This window comes from Ceratotherium simum, chromosome 32 (genome assembly GCF_057802395.1).
Source record: "Ceratotherium simum simum isolate JZ-2026a chromosome 32, ASM5780239v1, whole genome shotgun sequence".
Classification (NCBI taxonomy): Eukaryota; Metazoa; Chordata; class Mammalia; order Perissodactyla; family Rhinocerotidae; genus Ceratotherium; species Ceratotherium simum.
Window position 1 is genome coordinate 28,222,107 of NC_141931.1, and position 25,185 is coordinate 28,247,291.

General features: G+C 38.3%; 1 protein-coding gene across 1 annotated transcript; it reads left to right on the top strand.

Annotated features, from left to right (window-relative positions):
* Positions 1 to 656: 656 nt before the first annotated feature.
* Positions 657 to 14,735, top strand: LOC101405151 (aldo-keto reductase family 1 member C23). The gene is made up of 9 exons (XM_014783695.2): positions 657 to 816; positions 2,889 to 3,056; positions 3,938 to 4,054; positions 5,339 to 5,416; positions 5,874 to 5,996; positions 8,750 to 8,859; positions 10,047 to 10,212; positions 12,848 to 12,930; positions 14,616 to 14,735. Exons 1-9 carry the CDS (start codon positions 733 to 735, stop codon positions 14,656 to 14,658), a joined length of 972 nt encoding a protein of 323 aa, XP_014639181.2. The 5' UTR covers positions 657 to 732; the 3' UTR covers positions 14,659 to 14,735.
* The last annotated feature ends 10,450 nt before the right edge of the window (positions 14,736 to 25,185 follow it).

Here is a 25,185-nt window from a genome sequence, read left to right on the forward strand (position 1 = left end):
ATAAACACTCTAAGATTCTGTTTGCATACAGCAAATGATATCCAAAAACTGTTAATAATTAATACTCTAATAATCATCCTGCCAGAATGTCTTTTTTGGCACCCATTTATGGAATGCACCCCTGTTAGACTGGATATTCTTTTAACAGAGCCAAGAAAACAGAAACAAAAATAATTTTGCTGATGGGAAAAGCAAAAAGGCAAATTTTCTTTCAGTTTGAAGTTTTGTTTCTTGAGGGTCAAGTTTTTGAAAAATGCTTATTAATCATTCCTCTAAATTGTGTGTGTGTGTGTGTGTGTGCTTGTATGGTGGAAGATAGTTAATTGTGTAAAATGATGTATAATCAAGAAGGGCTTCATCATGGCAAAAACAAAAGAGAGATTGGTATCGGGAGGTTTCTAGTCTAACATATGGTCAATAAATGCTCAGTAAATCTCTTTTAACAATTTACTAACATATGTGAAAGCTGTATAAAATATTTACTTGTGCAAGAAGTTAATGATTTCTTTATCTAACTGTACAATAATTTGTTATGATTACACTTTGATAAAAAACTAGTTAACTGATTCCAAATCTCTTCTGACTTCACGGGTTACTGCTTTAACCTTGCTCCTCCCACAATCCACTTGCTGACAGTTGGACAGTGGACTTGGGTGTTACTTTCCTGTTATTCACATATCCTGTGAAGGCAGAAGAGTAAAACAGTCTGCTTAGACAGAGGAGCCACAGGCAATGGATCCCAAAGGTTGGCGTGTGGAACTAAATGATGGCCACTTCATTCCTGTACTGGGATTTGGCACGGCTGCATCTGAAGAGGTAACAATAGTGGTCTTGGGGTTGAGAATTTGAAAGAAAATCATCCTAGCATGAGTGGAAGTTGCCCTGGGTTGTCAAGTCATTTTGTTCCTGTGTGACCCTGGGACACTCACTTGGTTCTTGTAACCAGGCTAGAACCACTCCTTATACAAAGAGACAAAGTGGTCAGTGTTCACTCTGCATCAGGGTCTGACCGTGTGGACACCTCCAGATTATTCTTGGTTTCCTCCAGTTTCCATCTATTTCCCAGGTTTTCAAAAGAGGTGAATCTCAGCAGTCAAGAACACTGACTATCAGCTGCCTTGCTTGAAGGGTGATTGAAAAAATTGAAAGGCAAACTTCTTGCTTCCAGTCAATAACAGAGAGCAACATAAGTGGGACTTTGTGTATTAAACAAGATATAGCTAGAGTGACTTGAGTCGTGTCTAAAACACTGACTATCAGCTGCCTTGCTTTGAGGGTGGTTGCATGGGAGTGGTTTCTCTATTTCTGGAATTCAAGAAATCTTTCTTCCACCCCAGAAGACATGATCCAGAGAAATATTTGTGGTAAAATGTCCTGGAGATGGGGTGAATGACAAATGATGGGAGAGAGTTGCTGTTCTGCTGTGGGGTAGCCTGCTGAGTGCCAGGCAATAAATACTCCACGTGTACTTTCCCTCAAACTTCTCCTACTGCTTGGGATTTTATCCTGAATGGAAAATATAATATCATTTAAGAGAATAAGCTATAGTCTTCCAGGGCAAAGTTTCAATTCTTGGTCCTTGTTATTACTTTTGATTGCAGCAAATATGTAGAATTGGACCTTGGACAAAAGAGGGAGCCAAGTGGACAAGTCACTGGACTGGAAGCCAGATGCTTGCCTTTTGATTTTTTCTTCAGACTAGTTGTATGACAAGACCCTAGCACTTAAACTTTTGAGTCTCAATTTCTCATCTATAAAACAGAAGGAAATATTCAAAGAGACAGATGACAAGACTTGTTTATTTTGTAGGACAAAGTTGGATGAAAGAAAGCGAAGGGTCAAAGATACTCCTGAAACTTCAGCTTCAGTAAACCTTTGAGTGCCTCCACAATGAAGGAAAGAGCATGGCCAGCAGCAGGCAGTTAGACCAATTATCTAATTCCTCACAATATCAGTGGAAAAAGAGTTTCTGAATTACTTAGAAAGAAATGGGATATTATTCAGCCTTAAAACAGAAGGAAATCCTGCCATTTGCAACCACAAGGATGAATCTGGAGGACATTATACTAAGCGAAATAAGCCAGGCACAGAAAGACAAATACTGCATGATCCCACTTATATGTCAAACTCATAGAAGCAGAGAGTAGAGGAGTGGTAGGGGAGGAGGCAATGGGAAAAATGGAGAGATGGTTAAAGGATACAAACTTTCAGTTATAAGATGACTAAGCTCTGGAGAACTAATGTACAGCATGGTGACTATAGTTAATAATAATGTATTATATTCTTGAGATTTGCTAAGAGAGGAGATCTTAAGTGTTCTCATCATATACACAAAAAAGATAACTATGATGTGATGGATATGTTACTTAGCTTAATTGTGGTAATCATTTCACAATGTATACATGTATGAAAACATCACACTGTACACCTTAAATATGTACTTTATTTATTTGTATACAATCTTTATTTAGTATGTTCTATGTGACTACACTGGTAGAGGACTCTTGAAAGCTTTCACTTTGTTTCTTGAGACGTCGTTCCATGTACCTTTTCCCTTTGTTGTAACGTCTCACAATATAAATCATATTCATGACTAAAACTGTATGCTAAGTCCTGTGAGTTCTTTTAGCAAATCACTGAAGCTTGGGGTGGTTGTGGGGACCTCTGATGCTAGTGATTAACCAGTGATCGCCCGGGATTGAAGGGGTTCCTGGGATGCCCCACTTTTATTACTTCCCAGGGAAGACCCAGGCAAACTGCCAAGGGTTCACCACCACACATGCAGAACTAGCCTAAGACATGAGGAAAAGTTAATTCTTGGGAAGGCCAAAGTTAGCTCTCTCTCAATCATGTGAATTTCCAACTACTACCTTTGGTTGCTCATCTAGGTCCCTAAAAGCAAAGCTCTGGAAGCCACTAAATCAGCTATTGGTGCTGGGTTCCGCCATATTGATTGTGCTCATTTGTACAATAATGAAAAGGAGGTTGGACTGGCTATCCGAAGCAAAATTGAAGATGGTACTGTGAAGAGAAAAGATATATTCTACACTTCAAAGGTGCTGTATAAGTGGTGTGTTTGTGTGCACACACGGGAACATGATAGTGTGGAAATGACAATTACACAACGGGACCAGTAGTTGTTGGGTACATTGTGCTTATTGGTACAATTTCTTCACATATTTATGTGTTAAACCTGATGTCAAGAAAAGATGATGGCTTTCTTATCATTGCTTTGTTGAAATTTTATAATTTTAAAGTAAAGTCGCTTTCCTTTTCTGAGCCTCAGACCATTTCAGTGTGATTTAATATGGACTATTGAATCAGAGAGAACTGTGATCGGATTATAGCTTTCCTTATCATATGGGTGCCTTACTACAATTTCTTAATGTTCTGAATCTCACTTCTTACCTCCATCAATAAGAGAGAGCAATATAAGAGGCACTTTGTGTATTAAACAAGATATAGCTAAAGTGTCTTGAATTGTGCACAGCACGCATTAATATATTCAAAACACTTTTTCTCTATAATTATCTAAACCAAAGGAATGCTACTGATCCCCCATAGGATTGAATGTTTGACAGAATTAGTCTATGTTTTTAAATTGCTTTGTAAATTCCATCAAACAGAGTTCAGATAATGGGCATGGTTATTGTTTGATAACACTTTTTATCTCTTGGGTCATTTCCTTCTGTGGTTATTAGATGTACTGGGGATAAATGCAAATGAATAATTGAGTATCAAACAAATAATAGAGTTTCATTTTTTTTTTTCTATCTTGGGTAAGACAGATCAAAAGGGAACTAAGGAAAAAAATATTTTTCCTCTGTGGTCATCAGTTTCCAACCAGTAGAAAATGTCTAATTCTTAGATGAAACAAGAAAAACAAACCTGACTGAAGTATTAACCCAACACAACTTCCATTCTTTAACCTCTGCAGCTTTGGGTCACTTCCCTTCGACCAGAGATGGTCCGACCAGCTTTGGAAAAGTCTCTGAAAAATCTTCAACTGGACTATGTTGATCTGTATATAATTCATTTTCCAATGGCTCTGAAGGTTGGCAATTTGTGTGATTACACCTACTTTACTTCTTGTGTCAGAATGTCTAGAAACTTGTGTGGATAGTTGAATTTAGATTTTCCTTAGAGGATGTAGGGATTATTACAGAAGAGAAGAATCCCCAAAATAATAAGTCCTGATTAGCTTTTTATGTAAATTTTTTGAATCCTTAATTTCTTTTCCATACCTCAAAGTGAAAAATGTCAACAATCTCAAATCCTCTGCCTCATAAACTCAAGGAAATAAAAATATGCATGTTCAACATGCAGTCCTGACTATGATTCCTGAGTCTCTTGGGGATGTCGCAAACGCAGAGTTTCACACAGGTGTGGTGAGTAATGAAACTGCCTTACAATTGGGCATAATGAGTTTATTTGCTCTCTCACTACTTCAGGTTGAAAGCAGGTTTGGTGGTGCTCCCTCTGCGTGGGTCTACAACTAGCAGCCTTCATAGAGACTTGCGAGACCTTGCTTACACTGTTGGGTACCTTCACAATGGAATTTTGTAGACTGTAGTTAACTATTAAGGACTGTGTTATGTAGAATTCTTAATTTTAGTTATTAAAAGCAACTCAAGTTCTCCTATGCAAATGAGTTTACTGGACTATGTAAATAGGAAGTACAAGCCATGGAGAGATTTAAGGATTTGGAATAGTCTTCAGAAATGTCTCCTTTTTTTTGCATTACTATTGGTTTGCTTTATTTTTGTCTCAACATTTTCTGTTGGTGGCAAATATGGCCTTTGGAATGTTCAAGGCTCATGGTCATTACACTTGAGAGCATCTCTGGATCTTCCAGCATCCATAATAATCTTGAAGAGAATCTCAACTGACCCTGTGTGGTTCATGTGCCTGCCCTTGGACCATGAAATGTTCAGAGGGATAAGGAACTCTGATTATCTAGCCTGGGTCAAGATTGCAATGGTTTTTCTGGAAATAAGGCCATGTCACTTACTGTCATTCCCAGTGCAAAGGAAGCCTTTTGCAAAAGGAAAGTATAGGGGGCAGAGAAAGATAACAGAAGTCATGATGTATCCCCATTAGGACTCAGAAAAATGGTATTTATTAAAACACATGAGTGTAAGAGATTAGAGGAAGCCTGTCTCCTAAAGGCATTCTCTGTAACTTCACAGGCAAATCACTTTGCAAGTGTTACTATCTAGAATGTTACACCACTTCACTCATGGAGGTTTAATGTCCTGGCCCTAGATGTACTTGGCAGCCTGGCTAGGTGTGGAGAAATTATTTTGTGACATCACTAAAATAACTGCTTCTGTTCCAGCCAGGGGAAGAATTTTTTCCAGTAGATGAACATGGAAAAGTAATAGCTGACACAGTGGATCTCTGTGCCACGTGGGAGGTGAGTGCTTGAAGGAGACAGCACAGAGGAGGAAGCTGAGAGATGGGGAATCTGGTTCATTTCTTCCACTTGTGTGAATGGACTATGCGCCTTCTGATTCAGCAATTCATCAACTTTTAAAGAGCTAGTGTACTGTAGCAGTGTGCAGGAAATCATTACTGACACGTTTATAGAAAGGAACAGAGGAGAAGAATTTGGGACAATGAGGATAGGCATCTCTTTCATTCAATGTGTGATACTCTTTCACGTTTTTCTAAGGAGAAGACAGTAATTCTTGTTCTTGCTGTCACTACATTCTTTCTCTGTTTAATTTACTACTTTTCTTCCTCTTGGTAATCCTGCCAATTGGCTTCATTGTCATTTCTTGATAGTTGTTCCTTTTAACAGATTTTCTTGCATTTACTCTTAATCTATAGCCAACTGCACAAATGATTCTTCACCACCCCTTCCTCCCCAGGCCATGGAGAAGTGTAAGGATGCAGGACTGACCAAGTCCATCGGGGTGTCCAACTTTAACCGCAGGCAGCTGGAGAAGATCCTGAACAAGCCAGGGCTCAAGTACAAGCCCGTCTGCAACCAGGTGAGCACCCTTGGCCTCCTCTCCTTTCTGTTCTTAATCTCCTTTTTGAACTACTTTGAGATGTCTATTTGGCCTCCCCGGCTATTCATCCTATTTTTATGGAACAGAAGAACCTAGGAGAAGAACTTCTGTCTAGAAGGGCGTAAATAGAACCCATAATTGTATCTCTGTTTTTTAAAGTCTTAGTGAAAAAAGTGGTGAGACCTTAGTGCTCAATTGTGCATAAGAATTTAGGGAAGGTTAAAGAGATAACAGAGGGCTGGAATAGTTAGTTACCAGACTTTAGAAGGAAGGTGACATTGCCCTGAACTGCAAAAGATATCCAGAGATGGGATGGGTGACAGTGATATAGAGGGAATTGTACACAGGGAGGAAGGCCATGAAAATGTGGAATGAGCACTAAATAAGGAAAGAGTGAAAATAAGATGAGGTAGGTGTTAGGGCTTTGTGTGGGGTTTGGATGCCTGAATCCTTCATCTTGGTATTTCTGCTTTCAGGAGTCTTTGAGTAGGAAGCATAGATACAAGAAAAATTAACTGGAAAGTACAAAAGTCATCCAGGCTAGAGGGACGAAGTTACTGGTTTATGGAGATACTAATGGTGGTCAACATAAACCCTCGGATCATTTAGCAGGAACATAGATTGTGATTTAGTCAATCTTAGTCTGGTTCTCCTCATCGATTTCTACCCTTAGATTGTTTAGACATTTTATTCCATGTCTGGTTCTCTGCTCTTACATTTTGTTCTATTTGTATTTTATGTGGTAAGAACACAACATGAGATCTACCCTCTTAACAAATTTTTAAGTACACAATACAATATTGTTAACTATGGGGACAAAGTTATACAGCAGATCCCTAGAACTTAGTCATCTTGCATAACTGAGACTTCATGCCCACAATTAGCAACTCCCAATTTCTCCCTCCTCCCGGCAGCTGGTGACCACCATTCTGCCCTCTGATTCTATGAGTTTGACTATTTTAGATTCCTCACATAACTGGTATCATGTAGTACTCGTCCTACTGTGAATGTCTTATTTCAGTTACCTTAATGTCCTCAAGGTATAACTTGGAGTCAAGGAGTAGGCATCTTTGATTGGAAAGTGTGGCTTATAAAATTCAAGAATTTGACATATAGTATTATAGCACTATTGATTTTCACTTATAAGTGTTAAAAATTCATGTGATTCTAGCATTAGTTTTATTCCTAACTTTAATTATGAAAATTTTCAAACATTCAAAAAAGTTGAATATGATAGAGAACATCCATATTTTCCCTCCTTTATCTGAAATTTTTCACATTTTGCCATGTTGCCAAATATATGTATATATATGTGGATCTATCTGCATATGTGTATGTAGTATTTTGTTGACCCTCTTAGACGTAAGCCTTAGAAATGACTATTCACCTCCATGGACTTCAGAAAGCTTATGGTCTATTGTCCAACCCATATTTAGTGTTCTGTATGGTTTTCCCAATGTCTTTCATAGATCTTCTTCTGTAATCAGAAGCTGATTGTGGTTCACATGTTACTTTGACACATGGTTCTTAAGCACTCTTAATCTAGAATGGGCACTCAACCCTTTTTTTTTTTTACCATGACCTCCAGATAGGTTTATGTCGAATATTGTGGACTTATCTCATTGTTATCTTGTGATGTTAATTAACTTGTTTCTCTATTCCCAGTTTCTGTAAATTAGAAGTTAGATTTGAATACCTTATTACATTAAGGTTACAGATTTTGGCAAAAAAATGTTCTTTGCATGCTGTGTCCCTCAAATCACTCTCTAATAGGAAGCCCATCATGGGAAGTTGTCCCCGTATGAGAAATGTCAGTCTTGTTCTCTTGGTTAAGCTAGTGGTAGCCAGGTCTTTTCTTTGTAAATGTGTATTTTCTCCTCTGAAATCGCCTAGCAATCTGTTAGGTGATGATCATCATCAGTGGAAGGCACGTTGGCCCCAGATTTTCACGTAATGTTTGAGCATCCATCAATCATTTTACGCTGAAATAGTTATTTAATTGGGATTTGTAAATACTTATTTTCAATTTTAAATGCTCTTTTTAATTTTCTTAGCTAATATTTTATTGTAAAAAGAACATTTTCTCCTCAAGTCAGCATAAACTACAATTATTGCTGTAAGGCAGGATAAAAGCTATATCCTTCCCTTTAATTATCAATGTTCCAAGAAAGAAGTTACTGTAATACTCACCATCAGTGGGAACAAAGGTTTTTGTTCTCTCCCTCTCTCATCACTATGGACTCGTGGATTTTTATTGACTCTATGTGCAGTAATTGCTTTTAGTCATTATTCTCTTTGTTGCTCAAATCTACCTAATGTCACCAGTGGGATCCCATCCCACTGGTTCTTTTGTCCTTTAGACGTCCCTTCATCAGTCTTTGAGGAATTTCTTGCTTTCTGGCACAATTTGATGTCCTAGGCTCAAACAGTTCTCTTCCTGTCCCAGATCTGGAATTACCCATGTCTCCTTGGAGTGTACAATGGTGTTGAGTAACCAAGATCTGGTGCATAGAGTTGCTTGTTCTCAGGAACATCATTTTCTTTTTTACCTCTCTGTGAACAGAGATATAACGTTTATTTAAAAAAAAATCATTACTTGATGTTGATATTTCCAGTTTAAATTTAATATTAAACAGCTTTCTGTTCAGGTTTTTTTCCTTTGAACCTTTCTCTTTCATATTAATATTGCTGTTTCGTGTAATCTGACACTTTTCTCTCTTGGCATTCTACAGGTGGAATGTCATCTTTATCTCAACCAGAGCAAACTGTTGGATTTCTGCAAGTCGAAAGATATCGTCCTCGTTGCCTACAGTGCTTTGGGATCCCAACGTATAAAAGGATGGTAACGAAGACAGCAAAGTGTTTACCTGAAACACCATTTTTTTTCTTTTCTTTATTTTTTGTGAGGAAGATTAGCCCTGAGCTAACATCTGTTGCCAATCCTCCTCTTTTTGCTGAAGAAGATTGGTCCTGGGCTAACATCCATTCCCATCTTCCTCTACTTTATATGTGGGACAACTGCCACAGCACGGCTTGATAAGTAGTGCATAGGTCTGCACCCAGGATTCTAACTGGTGATCCCTGGCCCACGGAAGTGGAGCACTCGAACTTAACCACTACACCACCAGACCGCCCCCATAAATACCATTTTTGATGAAATATTTTTAATCATATCATACTCAGTTTTTGGAATTAACTCTTAACTGGCTTGGGGAGAGCGAGGTGGGCCAGAAAAAATCCTTCTCCTTTATAATCCCATCACCTAGCACATGCTTTTACATTATATGTGTCTGGTTGTAGATTAATCAATAACAAATGCCTGCACCAAAATGTATATATAATCCAACATTTGAGACAAAAGACATGAACTAAAGTCATTATTTAGATATTTATTAACTAATTAGCGCATTTCTAGTAATAGACTCTCAAAGCCTCATTTACTTTATGTTTAAAATTGGGATAATAATATATAACTCCCGTGTTTATCATGATAGAAAAAAATTACAATCTGAAACATTTCTGTAAATTTCTATAGGAATATTGCACATTGTAAGTAAAGATAAAATGAATAGTTCTCATTTTGGAACTATTCAATTTTTATCAATATCTTAGAAAAGTTAAAATAAAAAGTATCCCGTTCTTTTCCTTTCTCTTTCTCCGTTTATACTCTGTTTTTACTTTGAGAGCTATGATCAGAGAAGAAAAACAGCCACTGAGAAGTAAAAGAGAAAAAATACCTGAGTTTGGAAGCATTGGTCTGAACTCAAGCATGCATCAAAATGACCTGGAGGGCTTTGTAAACACAGATATTGCTAGGTGCCACACTTGAGTTTATGATTCAGGGGGTCCTGGGTGAAGCCATGGAATTTGCCTCCCTAACAAGATCCCAGATGCTAGCGATGCTACTGGTCCAGGGACCACCTTTTGAGAAGCACTGGTCTAGAGTGGACCTACTTGGTCTAGCTGGGAAGCCTCCTAACAAACTAAACAGAGAGTCTCAGGTCTTCAGCATTTCTGATTTCCTTTCAGGATAGACCAGAGCTCCCCAGTTCTCTTGGATGATCCAGTTCTTTGTGCCATGGCAAAAAAGTACAAGCAAACTCCAGCACTGATTGCCCTTCGCTACCAGCTACAGCGTGGGGTTGTGGTCCTGGCCAAGAGTTACAATGAGAAGCGGATCAAAGAGAACATGCAGGTGATGAGAGAGGCTTGGTCAAAGGGTTTCTAAATAATTTCCTTCACATGTGTTCTTCTTTGTAAGGCCCTCATGACACCTTTGGGCCCAGATGAGTTATCTGTTATTTCCCATTCATGTGTGCCTTATGTGTATTCCCACTGGTTTTCTCCTACTGTGTCAACAGGAGAGGCTGCATGGCTGGATGAAATTCAGACTGGACAGAAAACAGATTTTAGTTCCAGCATGAATTCTGCAATGTACTCTGTAGCCCCTATGCAAGTAAATCTCGTTTCCCCCATTCTAAAACGAGGGACTTTGATTATGTGATTTTCTTTGTTCGTTTGGGCTGCTGTAACAAAATATCACAGACTGGGTGGCTTGAACAACAGACGCTTATTTCTCACAGTTCTAGAGAGTTCTAGAGGCTGGAAGTCTGAGATCAGGGTGCCAGCATGGTTGGGTGGGGACTCTCTTCGGGGTCTCACACTTATGGTATCTTAACAAGGTAGAAGGGGCAAGGGTCTCTTTCATGAAGGCATTAATCTCATCCAAGAGGGCTCCGCTGTCATGACCTATTCACCACCCAAGGGCCCCACTGTCTAATACAATCACAATGAGTGTTAGGTTTCCAACTTACAATTTTGGGGGCACACAAATGTTCAGACTGTAGCAGTGATCTTCAGTATCCAAATCTCTGTGTTTTTAGTTTGCATTTCCTTGAATATTAATGTAGTTTCATTTTCATGTATTTATTCTCCTTGAGTTTCCACTTTTGCAAAGTGCCTGTTCAAATCTTTGTCCATTTTTATTTTGTTGTCTCTCTTTTTTTGTGTGTATAAGACCATTATTTTACCATTAGCTATAGCTACATAACAAACTATCCACAACTTAGAGGTTTCCTACAAAAGCCATTTATTTAGCTCATGATTCTCTGGTTTGACAAGTAGCCTGGGATCAACGAAGCAGTTCTCTTCTTGGCTGGGCTCTCTCATGTATTTGCTGTTCAATGAAGAGCAACCAGGCAGCTCTGCTTTAGGGGTTGATTTGGCTGTTGTCAGAGGTGCATAAACTTTGTTCCATATAATTTTTCATATAGTTGGCCAGACTATAGCCAACCTGCCTGTTCTTCATCTCATGACAATGGCATGATCCCAAGGCAGTGAGCGGATACTTGCAAAGACTTTTCATGTCTAGGCTCAGAACAGACTCACCACTGCTTCTGGGAAATTTTATTGTCCAGTACAAGTTACTGGCCAGGTCAGATGCAAAGGGCAGAGAATCTTGTAAAAGTGGTTCTGTCTTTCCTTTCAAATTTGGGTCTTTAATTCACTTTGAATTGATTTTTTAATATGATATGAAAATGGACCCAAATATGTATGTGTTTAAATGGAAATCCAAATGTCTGTATTTTCTGGTACATTTTCATTGTTGTCTCTGTCATATATCAAATGTCTCTCAGTCCATTTCTGTGCTCTCTCTTCTACTCAACTACTTGCTTTTCTGTAATGTCATCTTATAGTGGAAAATAAATCTTCTTTTCAGAATGGTAAAATTTTTTCTTCATTCCTTTTTCTTCTTTAAGAACATCTTCACTATTCTTGACTAGTTGTTCTTTTACATCAGATATGGTATCACTTCTCAACTTCCATGAAAAACAAGAGTGTAAGTCTTTGTTTCATATTGCACTGAAACTATAGATCAATTTGGAGAAAATTCACTTCTTTGCAATATTGAGATTTCCATCCCAAAATTGTGATACGAATTTTTAATTACTTAGGTGTTCTTTATGTACTTTTAATAAATTTCATAATTTTCTCCACAACAGAATTTACATAATGCTTTTGTTGGGTTTATTCACAGATAGTAAGTTTGATATCCTTTTGATTACTTTTTCCTAACTTTTTATTTTGAAGATTTTCAAATGTACAAAAAAGTTGAAAGAATAAATAATGCAATAAATGGCTGACAGATTCATCAATTGTGAAATTGTTGACATTTTCTCTGCTATCTGTCATCTATAGATCTATCTGTCGATCTATCTATCCATCTTCTCTATATATCACTATCTTGAAGTATTTCTATGGATTTATTTGGTTAAACATTTTAGCCATTACTGTCGTTCTTTTTGACCCTTAAGTGTCCCGCATTTAGACAGTGACATCCTCTTTAACTCAGTTACTGTGTCCTTTGAACATGACATCATTAGTATTTGGACAATCATTGGTTTAATTATCTTGAAAAATTTTTTTTAAACATTCTAACTGTTCATTGATGGGATATAGAAATCCATCTGTGTTCATCAAAATTACTAAATTATATTATGTATTTTTAAAAATTTATCTCTAGATTCTTCTGGATCTTCTAAGTACATGACCTTATCTCTTTGAATAATGTGAGCTTTGTTCCCTCAGCTCTCTTAAAGATCTCTTTTTTGTCTGTTTCAACATATTATATCTAGGGAGGGATTTATATTTAATTTTTGTTTTATATTTATTATGGTTTGAGTATTTTGCTTGATGTTTTTAAAAAGTTTTGGAAACTTCTAAGACATTTGAGTATTGCCTCTGCACCATTCAGTCTGATTTGCTTGGATTTTCCAGATTGGCAATTATGCAATCTGAAAATCATAAAAATCTTTCTACTTCTGTGACAGGTTTTTGAATTCCAGTTGTCTTCAGAGGACATGAAAGTCCTAGACGGCCTAAACCGAAATTTTCGATATGCACCTTTTGAAAGGTAAGTGACTTTGGTAAATGTGTTTGCCTCAATTTATTTTCTGATAATGAGTGTATGATGATTGTTAAAATTTACCTCAATGCCAGGAAGACAGAGGCCAGTTTGAGTCAGGGATGAGACACAAGCTTTCTGGAATCTCATCCCAGACTCACTCCACAGCTTTGTTCACTGACACCACAACAGGGTGAGTGGACCAGGGTCAGCTTGGACTTAGACACATACGTCCTGCACACACCACTCCATGTAACTTTCCAAGAAGTTCGATATCGTTGCTGGCTCTACATCTTCCATGTAGGCCTCCCATTTCTACAACAATCTAGAGGACATACACTGTGGATATCACCAGTGTAGCCTAATTCAGTGTTTCCAAAACCGTGTTTATCATCTTCTTCTCCCAACTTCTCAATTCTTTATCAGATTAAAGGATTCTCCATCAAGCTCGTGGTCCATGCCAGAAATGCCCGTCACCCCCTTACGGAATCTTCATGAGATGCTGCCAATTTTATGTCCTTCATAAGTTTCCACATCTCTCCTTTCCTTTGCATTCCATGTTTGTTCATGCCCAAAATACTGAATTTCCCTCCAGGAAGGCTGACCTTGGGGAGTCCATAGGGATTCTTGTTTTGTATTGTCTTAAATGTGGAGATCTCAATGCAGAAGACAAAGTTTTCAAGAAGACAGTTTTAAACCAAAGGAGGAGTGTGGAGGCAAAAGCACCATTGCTGGAGAGAATTTACAGTCTCCAAAGGATCTGTACTATTGCTTCATGCTCTAAGCTTCTGGAATTTTGAGAAAAGACCTTCATTTTAAATGAGGGAAAGGGAAGAATGCACATTCCTTTTGCCTGTGAGAATTTTAATTCATAATAGTAATAAATGTGAAAATGTATGGAAAAGGATCAGCACAATGACAAGTCGTGAATGCTCAAAACTTGGTAGACATATAAGTATCCTTAATATATTTATTAATATAGAGACAAATGAAGAATAAGATAGAGAAATAATGCAGAAGAGGAAGAGAGAGTAGTAATCAATCAGTCATTATTCTAATAAATTAGATATTTTAATAAGAAGCCATCATTTTTCTATCACTTTCTATTTTGGGTTATTACTGAATAGAGATCTCCCTGGTGTACACTAAGTTCCTTGGAGATGGGACCTAATGTTTATATGACATTCTTTCTATTGCTGAATGTAACTTGATATGCGGTACGTGGTGGGCAGTTAGTAAAGAATTAATAAAATTAGAAAACACAAGTGAAATTGATATCAGTAAACTTTATAACCCTAAAGTATTTATTAGTGTTGAGCATGTGGCTGGACTTGCCCTGTACAAAACAAGGCAGAATCAGTCTCTGCTTCCCCTGAGGAGTTGAAGTAAAAAGGATGGGCTATCTTGTTGCTTTATTGACAGATGTAGCTAGAGAGGAACATATTTGAATTTTTGACTGCATGTTCTGTCTATTAAGTTCTGGGCAGGGAATGCCATTTAAATAACTTAACTATTATTTTTTTTTAAGCTGTTGTAAAGTCGTGTTTGTGAAAGAAAGAAAGGCAGACTTCACAACTAGTCAGGAAATAAAATGTTTAACTTTACCCTAATGACAGCTCCATAGAAATCACTTCTCTACCACCCTAGACTCAGAGTCATCGAACCCATATGTGCATTGTTCTTTCTCATTTTAGTGCTGCTGACCACCCTGAGTATCCATATTCTGATGAATATTGACATGGAGGCCTTTGTCCTGACTTCTACCAGAAGCCCTGCATGCCGATAGTGAGGTGGGAGATGTCTCAGATGTTGGTGATCCGACACGTCAGCGCGGGTTCCATCCATGCTGCTTAGCAACTCATACTAAACTAGATGTAAGTCCATAGTCAGGAAGGAAAGGCACTCAATTTTTGTCACTTTCTTTAAAAATTAAAGATTTTTTCCCCTGAGGACTCTTACCTACTCCAGTCTCTGTTTTGTGTATCTTCTTTCCTTTTGACTCTTGAGAGCCAAAAACTGATTTGTCTAGAATTTGGGGTGGGTGGGAGATGGGATATGATAACAGAAATTTTATAGACATTTCTGGAGTGGAATGGGTAGAGTTGTCAGCCTCTAGGAAAGTGTTAGTTAACAGATATTTATCAGTCAGTGTTCCTTTAGCCCCTTGAAGAATAAAAGGAGACACTGCATATGGTCTGGAAGGTGAGGCACATATTGTAAGGATGACCAACAATGCAAACACTCCTTTCCATCAAAGCTCCAGGAAATCCCAGAATGAGGTGTACCTGTGGCATGTCTGGCCCGGGAGGTGCGGGCGGAACCAGCTGGGAAAGATGATTAGGACACAGACATACAGAAGGTTTATGAGAAGGGAGTTGAACACATATCTGTTTGGGAAACTTTGGAAAATGTCTCTTTGCTACTTCTCTCCTGCACATAAAAAGAAACTTTTCACAGCATTTTACCAAAGGACCAGAGCTGAGAGTCAGGACTAGACTTCCACATGTGCTCAGGTAACAGTAACGAGCTCGCTGGGTTGTAGTTGGGCAGGAATTCAAAGGAACAACTGACTGATCAAATCACCCTGAACATTAACTCCATATTTATCAAATTTTCTCAGGTTCAAAAAATATTGATATACTTGATCCTTTTAAGTGTTTCAAACACAAAGCAAGCCACACTTACAAGTACAAAATATTCCTACGCCATTAAATATTTTCTGTAAAGCCAATATTAATTTGATGAATACATTTGGTAACTCTAATTCTCCTAAATTTTCAAACACCATTGAAAATATATGCATGCGAAATAGCACAGTGCTTACAACATTTGTTAACTTTTAGGAACCTCTTTTAAAAGAATATATTTTCTACAATTTTTAGCACTACACACTCAATCACGTGATTGTAAAGAACCACATTTTGATCTCAGACCACTTTGTTGAAATCTGGGACAATCATGGGCCAAACAGGGACAATCACAGAACTTTGAGACTGACAGTTGTTCAGGACTTGGGTACACTTTCTAACGCTTTTATCTGCAACCATTGCTTCCTTTCATGACCACATTCATCTGTCATAAGCACTGGACTTTCTAAAGCCATGCTCTTCAGCTGGGACCTAACCAAAGAGCTGTGCAATACATGGTCTTTCCTAAAGTGATTCATCCTTTAAATTAGAGGAGGTCATATATATTCTCAGATTTTAGTTCATATATGTATGACTATAGCATAACCTGATGTTGTTAAAACCTAGTAAATAATTACTAGGATTGAATCCTTTAGGTAAAGATGCAGTTGTACCCCTTTTATTCTTTATAATGTCTCTTTGGACATTTTTTTAGTCAATTGATTAAAATTCATCTTGAAGGATTACTCCCCTGGGAAGATCAGTGTATATGACAAAGGTAGCCAATTAAACTCCCTAGGTCTGCTTCAGGAGGTAAAAAGGTAGGAGAAGATGCTAAGGCTCAAAAATCTATATTGTCTAGCCAATTCAGAACTGTTTACAAAAGAGTGCCAAATTTTATTTTATTTTATTTTATTTTATTTTTTATTTATTTTTTTTTTAAAATAACAATGTGAAACCTTTAATCACTTACTGCAATAATATAAGCAAGAGGTTAACACTGGAGAAAGTTTCAACTGCCCCCTGTTTTATTTCCCCTCCATGAAATTGCTTGCTGGTTAAGGTCAAGTGGTTCATCACAGATGTGAGGGTCATCTCACTTTTGAGGGAGCCCCAAACAAAAGGCTCTGGCAGTTTTTTGGATGCTGGGTTTGCAGGGAGGGCTAGGAAAAGTACTGAGTCCGAGTTAGGAAAAGTATCTTCAATATTTCTCCCTCTTCCTCCCATACAGAAGCCTTAGAAGAGGTACCTGAAGAACACCTCTGCCCAAGGTCTCATATAAAGAGAACTAGGAATGAGGTGCCTGGGCTAGAAATGCAAATATGTGAAGAGCATGACTGCCCAGAAGGACCTGAGTCCCTGACTGCAACTCCCTTCAGAGACCCTAGCCAGCTTTGGTGTTACTACAGACAAACAGAAGGGAAGACCAAAGGGATCTAGACCCCCTATAGTTTGGGCTAATGTTGATCTGACATCTTGAACACTACCTCTCTACCCAGACCTTACCTCCTTAAAGAACAAACAGAACTAGGGCAGAGGCTGAGGTTCCTCCATCCCTAAGGAGAACTGGAGGCCTTATGCTCTGGTCAAGGTATTATAGGGACTGGATGGCAACCAAGGTTGCCAAACCTTTTCAGCTTTTTTATTTTATTTATTTATTTTTTTATTTTATTTTTTTTCAATCTCAATTATTATCTATATTTATTTATTATTTTTTTTTTAAATTTTTTGTTTATTGCAGTAACATTGGTTTATAACATTGTATAAATTTCAGGTGTACATCATTGTACTTCTATTTCTGCATAGATTACATCATGTTCACCACCAAAATACTAATTACAACCCATCACCACACACATGTACCCAATTATCCCTTTCACCCTCCTCCCTCCCCCCTTCCCCTCTGGTAACCACCAATCCAATCTCTGTCCCTATGTGTTTGTTTATTGTTGTTATTATCTACTACTTAATGAAGGAAATCATACGGTATTTGACCTTCTCCCTCTGACTTATTTCACTTTGCATCATGCCCTCAATGTCCATCCATGTTGTCACAAATGGCTGGATTTCATCGTTTCTTATGGCTGAGTAGTATTCCATTGTGTATATATACCACAGCTTTTTATCCATTCGTCCCTTGATGGGCACTTAGGTTGCTTCCAAGTCTTGGCTATCGTGAATAAGGCTGCAATGAACACAGGGGTGCATGTACCTTTGCAAATTGGTGTTTTCAAGTTCTTTGGATAAATACCCAACAGTGGAATAGCTGGATCATATGGTAGTTCTATCCTTGATTTTTTGAGGAATCTCCATACTGTTTTCCATAGTGGCTGCACCAGTTTGCACTCCCACCAGCAGTGTATGAGAGTTCCCTTCTCTCCACATCCTCTCCAACACATGTTGTTTCCTGTCTTGTTAATTATAGCCATTCTGACGGGCGTGAGGTGATATCTCATTGTAGTTTTGATTTGCATTTCCCTGATAGTTAGTGATTTTGAACATCTTTTCATGTGTCTGTTGGCCATCTGTATATCTTCTTTGGAGAAATGTCTGTTCAGGTCTTCTGCCCATTTTTTAATTGGGTTGGTAGTTTTTTTGTTGTTGAGATGCATGAGTTCTTTATATATTTTGGAGATTAAGCCCTTATCAGATGTATGGTTTGCAAATATCTTCTCCCAATTGTTAGGTTGTCTTTTCGTTTTGTTGATGGTTTCCTTTGCTGTGCAGAAGCTTTTTAATTTGATGTAGTCCCATTTGTTTATTTTTTCTATTGTTTCTCTTGCCCGGTCAGATGTGGTGTTTGAAAAGATGTTGCTAAGACTGATGTCGAAGAGCGTACTGCCTATGTTTTCTTCTAGAACTTTCACAGTTTCAGGTCTTACATTCAAGTCTTTAATCCATTTGGAGTTAATTTTTGTGTATGGTGTAAGGTAAGGATCTACTTTCATTTTTGCATATGGCTATCCAGTTTTCCCAACACCATTTGTTGAAGAGACTTTCTTTTCCCCATTGTATGTTCTTGGCTCCTTTGTCAAAGATTAGCTGTCCATAGATGTGTGGGTTTATTTCTGGGCTTTCGATTCTATTCCATTGATCTGTGTGTCTGTTTTTGTGCCAGTACCATGCTGTTTTGGTTACTATAGCTTTGTAGTATATTTTGAAATCAGGGAGTGTGATACCTCCAGCTTTGTTCTTTTTTCTCAGGATTCCTTTAGCTATTCGGGGTCTTTTGTTGTTCCCTATAAATTTTAGGATTCTTTGTTCTATTTCTGTGAAAAATGTTGTTGGAACTTTGATAGGGATTGCATTGAATCTATAGATGGCTTTAGGAAGTGTGGACATCTTAACTATGTTAATTCTTCCAATCCAAGAGCACGGAATATCTTTCCATTTCTTTGTGTCTTCTTCAATTTCTTTCAGAAATGTTTTATAGTTTTCGGTGTACAGATCTTTCACCTCTTTGGTTAAGTTTATTCCTAGGTATTTTATTCTTTTTGTTGCAATTGTAAATGGGATGGTATTCTTAATTTCTCTTTCTGCTACTTCGTTGTTAGTGTACAGAAATGCAACTGATTTTTGTATGTTGATTTTGTATCCTGCAACTTTACCATATTTGTTTATTACTTCTAAAAGTTTTCTGGTGGATTCTTTAGGGTTTTCTATATATAAAATCATGTCATCTGCAAATAGTGACAGTTTCACTTCTTCCTTTCCAATTTGGATCCCTTTTATTTCTTTCTCTTGCCTGATTGCTCTGGCTAGGACTTCCAATACTATGTTAAATAGGAGTGGTGACAGTGGGCATCCTTGTCTGGTTCCTGTTCTTAGAGGGATAGCTTTCAGTTTTTCACCATTGAGGATGATATTAGCTGTGGGTTTCTCATATATGGTCTTTATTATGTTGAGGTACTTTCCTTCTATACCCATTTTATTCAGAGTTTTTATCATAAATGGATGCTGGATCTTGTCAAATGCTATAATATTGAAAAAGCTAGACTTCTGGCTTCCAGTCTCGTAGGTAAAGACCTCGGATGTCAACACTTCCACCCTGATAACAGGAGAAAAGACAAACAAACTAAAAATCAGCAACTCTCCTTAGATCCATCAGAAAATTGAAGTCACAGGGCAAATTGCAGGCCCCAAAATTGGAGAGATGGGTGGATACAGAGAATTATGACTTAACAGGAGCAGGAGAATAACAAAGTGAGTGGATTGGCATTACTCAATTTTAAGCCTTACTAGAAACTATAGCAATCAGGACAGTGTGGTATTGATGAAATTGATCAATGGAACAGAACAGGGAGCCTGGAAATAGACCCACACTAATAGAGTTAACTGATCTTTGAGCAAAGAGCAAAGGCAATCCAATGGAGAAAGACTACTCTTTTCAACAAATGGTGCTGGAACAACTAGACATTCACATACAGAAGATGAATCTAGACTCAGACTTTACACCTTACACAAAAGTTAGCTCAAAATAAATTAATAGACCTAAATGTAAAATGCAAAACTATAAAACTCTATAAGATAACATAGGTGAAAATCTAGATGACTTGGGCACGGTGATGACTTTCCAGACACAACACCAAATACCCAATCCATGTAAGAAAAAGATGGTTAAACTTCATTAAAATAAAAAACATTCTGCTCTGTGAAAGACACTGTGAATAGAATGAAAAGACAAGCCACAGACTATGGGAAAATATGTGAAAATTCTATCTAATAAAGGATCAGTATCCAGAATATACAAAGAACACTTAAAACTCCATGGTAAGAAAACAAAGAAACCAATTTTAAAATGAAATAAGTCAGAGGGAGAAGGTCAAATACCGTATGATCTCACTCATTAAGTAGTAGATAATAACAACAAACAAACACATAGAGACAGAGATTGGGTTGGTGGTTACCAGAGGGGAAGTGTGGAGGGAGGAGGGCGAAAGGGCTAATTAGGCACATGTGTGTGGTGATGGATTGTAATTAGTATTTGGCTGGTGAACATGAGAACATGATGTAATCCATGCAGAAATAGAAGTATAATGATGAAATTTATACAATGTTATAAACCAATGTTACTGCAATAAACAAAAAAATTTAAAAAAAATTGAAAGAAAAAAATAATAAAATGCGCAAAACATCTGTACAGACACTTTGCCAAAGAAGATATACAGATGGCAAATAAGCATGAAAAGTTACCCAATATCATCTGCCGTTATGGAATTGCAAACTAAAAAAAAATGAGATACCACCACACATCTATTAGAATGGCCAAAATCCAAAACAGTGACAACACCAAATGCAGGCGAGGATGTGGAGCAACAGGAACTGTCTTTCATTACTAGTGGGAATGCACAATTTGGAAGGCATTTTGGAAGATAGTTGGGCAGTTTCTTACAAAGCTAAACATACTTTTACTATATGGTCCAACAATTGTTCTCCCTGGTATTTACCAAAATGAGTTGAAACCTGTGTTCACACAAAAACATTTATGCAGATATTTATCACAGCTTTTAATAATTGCCAAATTATGTATAGAGCTTCTTTGGATGTGGATACATAATGGTATCAGACCTACCAGGTTGTCATGAGACAGTAGAATCGCATGTCTTAGAGATTCTTATTCAGTGACAAGAATAAGTAGAATCTTATTCAGTGACAGGAAGAAATGAACTACCAAACCATGAAAAGATATAGAGGAAACTTCAATGCATGTTATTAAGCAAAAAAGCCAATCTTAAAAGGCTACATACAGCGTGATTCCAACTGTATGACATTCTTGAAAAAACAAAACTATGGAGACAGTAAAGAGATCAAGGTTACCAGGGGTTTGGAGGAAGAGAGAAAAGGAAGGGTGGATAAGTGGAGCACAGAGGATTTTTGGGGTGATGAAACTATTCTGTATGTAGACGGTAATGGTGGATATCTATCAATATGTATTTTTCAATATTCATAGAGCTGTACAACCCAGAGGAACCCTAACGTAAACCAGGGACCTTAGTTAATAATAATGTATCAATATTGGCTCATCAGTCGTAACAAATGTCCTACAATAACGCAAGATACTAATAATATGGAAAGTGGAGGGGGGGACCGTGTAGGAACTCTCTGTACTTTATGTGCAATTTTTCTGTAAATCCAAAATTACACTAAAAAGTGCAGCTATCAAGAAAAATAAAAAAAATCTATGGTTCAACTTTTATTCCTTCTAACACTTTATTCCCTCTAGCTTAGAAAGTTTTTGAGCACCTGCTAAGAGTCAGATTTTGTGACTGTCTCATGACACAACTGCTAAAGGATCCGATATTCCAATAGCCAAGATGTTGGTGTTTCCAATAATTCTGAGGTCTGTGAAGGTGAACTGGAATATGAGATGAGGTCATTCTCTGGTCATCACCTACATCATAGTGAACTAGGTTAGCCAGGCTTACTCACTGGAGACCATGTGGAGCCGTTTTGGGGAAACTTGTTTCTCAGGGGCTATTTCCTTCATAAGGAAAGTGGAATCAGACCTCAAGGGACCATCCACCTCTGTGAGTTGACCTGCTCATCTCTGCAGGTTTGTGGGAACTCTCCTAGGCAGACATTTTCTGTCTGCACAGCATTTAGAGATGCCAAAATTCTTTCATAACCTGCAGAGCCAAGTAAGAATTTCATTCCATACTGGATTGCAGTAGCAGAAAGGTAAAGAGCAGATACTCCCTGGGCCTATAGGAAAGTTCGGAGATGAAGCCTGAGACAGCGTGGTCTGTGAAGGCCACTATGTCCAAGGCAGACTGCAAGGACAGCCTGGTAGTTGTAGAACTGAGCCAAGGGGGCAAAATACCTAGCTTGATGATAGTTTCTGCATTGTATCCTATAGAACTGAAGCTGTCAAAAATAGTCCTTGCCAGTAAGAGCAATTCCAGCAATTCCAATTTACTTGCCAATAAATTGCAATTCCAAACACAAAGGGGTTGAGAAATCATAGAATCCCTTATACAGATTCAGCTAAGATGCTCTAAGTAAAAGGCCAATGAGTTATACCAATATTGGTCTATTTGGAATCCAAGTAAGGAAACTTGACACTCAGAAGGAAGAGAGCAATCATCCTGAATCCTAACCTAAGATCCCTAACCACAAGAGTTAACGACAAAACCCCGAGACATGCAGGAACATGATTGTTTCTCAAATCAAAAATAACGAAGCAAACAAGGAAATCTACCCCCATGTGAAAAGAAGAACAATCCACCCAACAAAGTGGAAAAACACCCAACACCCAACAAAGTACACCCAACAAAGAGGAAAAAAGTCACACGAGAAGAAATAAAAACAATGGAGTCATTTCAGCATGATATGAAAATAATTTGGTTTAGCACTCTCAAAGGAATTAAGAAGGGACAAGCATTTATGAAAGGACAAGGAAACTAAGTAAGAAAAGACAGATAGGAGAAAGAACTAATTGGAAAACACTAGTTTGTGAAAAATAAATTATCTGAATAAAAAGAGGAAAACCTCAATAGATGCAATAAACAGGAGACTAGACACAACAGCTATGAATTTTTATTTAAATTGGTGATTGCTTTTAGAACTTGATTTCTCTTTTTCTACCAAAGCCAATGACAAGAGTATATTCTGATGACTTTCATGTAAAAGAGGTCAATGAGTGCTATTTTCCCAGTGAAAGTTATTTTGCCTCTAAAGCTTTTTCGTATTTGCATTCAATTGTTAAGCCATATTTACAAATCTTTAGGCTTCACTCTTTATATAGCTTTCAAGCTTCAATCCCACTCCTTTTATGCATGGCTACCGCTGTTGGTTCCTTCTTCCTGACTCTCCTTCATGAGCCTCCATGTCTGCTCCATAGCAGAAAGCTAAATCAGGCCAATTCAGATTTAACCAGCAAATTCAGTGATTCAGTCACTTCAGTCTTAAAATTTGTCTCTTTCAGAAACTTTCCCATCCACAGAAATACTTGCAAAGGCAACTGCGTGCTCCCTCACTTCTTCCTTTGCTAGCTCTCTTGTTCTGACCAGAGATATTGACAGCCCACGGGCTCTATTTTTTCTCACAGGTCAATCTTTGTGTTCCCCTCAGAACCCACGGAAACTTTCACATGTCATGTTCTCACCTGAAATAAGATCAAATCACTGATGTTGCTGTTGGGACTCATAAAATGGGAGCCTGTGGTATTGCATACACCAGGAAAAATTGTTCAACTCTCCATAGGCATCTGAGACAAGGTATGGAGGAGCTATGTCCCATTATTAAAGATCTCTTTGCTGGAAATGTTATAATTCAAAAGGTAATTCTCCATTTAATAGCCCCTATGGCCAGTTTTAAAGGCAGACAAAATGGGGTGATGACTCACAGCTGACTATTGTAATTTAAATGTGGTTGTCTTGCCAAATATTATTGAAGTCATCCAGGACTCCAGGTGACTGTCTTGCTGGCATCCATTTGACTACCTTATTTTACTCGATACCTATATCTGGTTTAACGTCATGTATGAAGGCACTCAATCCACATTCACCTGCCTCCCATGAGTACCTCAGTAGCCCGGCCATGTCACACAACCTCTGCTCCTACAACTGAAACAGCTAAATAATACCATATTTTGGCATTACATGGACGATATCCTTTTGTGGGGCCCTGCTTTAGAACAGGTGACCCAAAATCATAAGTGTCATGCAAGTTGTTTACAAAATATGATACTGGCTCAAGACAAGGTTGACATGAGAGAAGCCATGTTGTAGAAAAGAAACCCTACTGTAACTTTGAATGACCTCTGACAAACTAACCCAGCTGGATATGCACCCTCCAGGAGGTCTAACTGCTGTGTTGATTTTATGACCCCTGCTTGTGCATGTACCTCCTAGCGGCGATAAGATAACTTTGTTCTTTTGAGTTCCTTAGGAATGCGATGACCCCCGAACAGAGAATCTATGCTAATAGCCATCATCAATGAAAACGGAAAGATCTGGTGTGGTGTAAAGGCATCATGAATGGACAGCTGGAGAACCAAGGACCACCGGATGTGGAATCAGAGCTCCGGGATCAAGTTAGAGGGGTCTTGGACGTTCTCCTTGCCCTTTTTGACCCAGAGAGACCTAACTTTGTGGACATTGTATTGTTGCTTTGCTAGAACACATATTAGAGCAAAGAAGACTTAACACCTAGCTGACCGCAGACGAAGACTTAACACCTAGCTGACCACAGAAGAATATTTTGAAGAAAAAGATTTCACACTGCTGCGTGGACCCCTCCCCTACTCCTTCCTCCTCCTCCCTCCCTAAAAGCTTCTGTACTCAATAAAATCCCGAGCATGCCAAGGCTCCAGGAGGTAGACTGCTGGAGTTGACCTTGAGTGATGCAGCTGCTCCTCTGAACCATCTAGCTGTTCCTCGGTCCTCCAGCTCTGCCTCCCCCTGCCGAAGCTGCTGACTGGGTTGCACCGCACTACCTGAGTCTGGACTCTTATTTCCTGCTCTTCTCTGAATCTCCACCAGTAAGCTCCCCCTGGCTTGATAGGTAGATCCCCTCATGGCCCATGAGGTGATGATCGAGTCCCTGCTTCGGCCCTAGGTTCCCAAGGTCGCCGGGGGTGCCCAGAGTAGGGAACCTATCAGTGTGGGGACTCCCAGTCTGTAATACCAGAAGGTCA

Bases quoted from the DNA above. Each gene is read 5' to 3' on its own strand.
- LOC101405151 (XM_014783695.2), top strand. From the start codon at position 733: ATGGATCCCAAAGGTTGGCGTGTGGAACTAAATGATGGCCACTTCATT. The intron at 4,055-5,338 runs GTTGGCAATTTG...CTTCTGTTCCAG, and splicing joins ATTTTCCAATGGCTCTGAAG to CCAGGGGAAGAATTTTTTCC. The intron at 12,931-14,615 runs GTAAGTGACTTT...TTCTCATTTTAG, and splicing joins CGATATGCACCTTTTGAAAG to TGCTGCTGACCACCCTGAGT.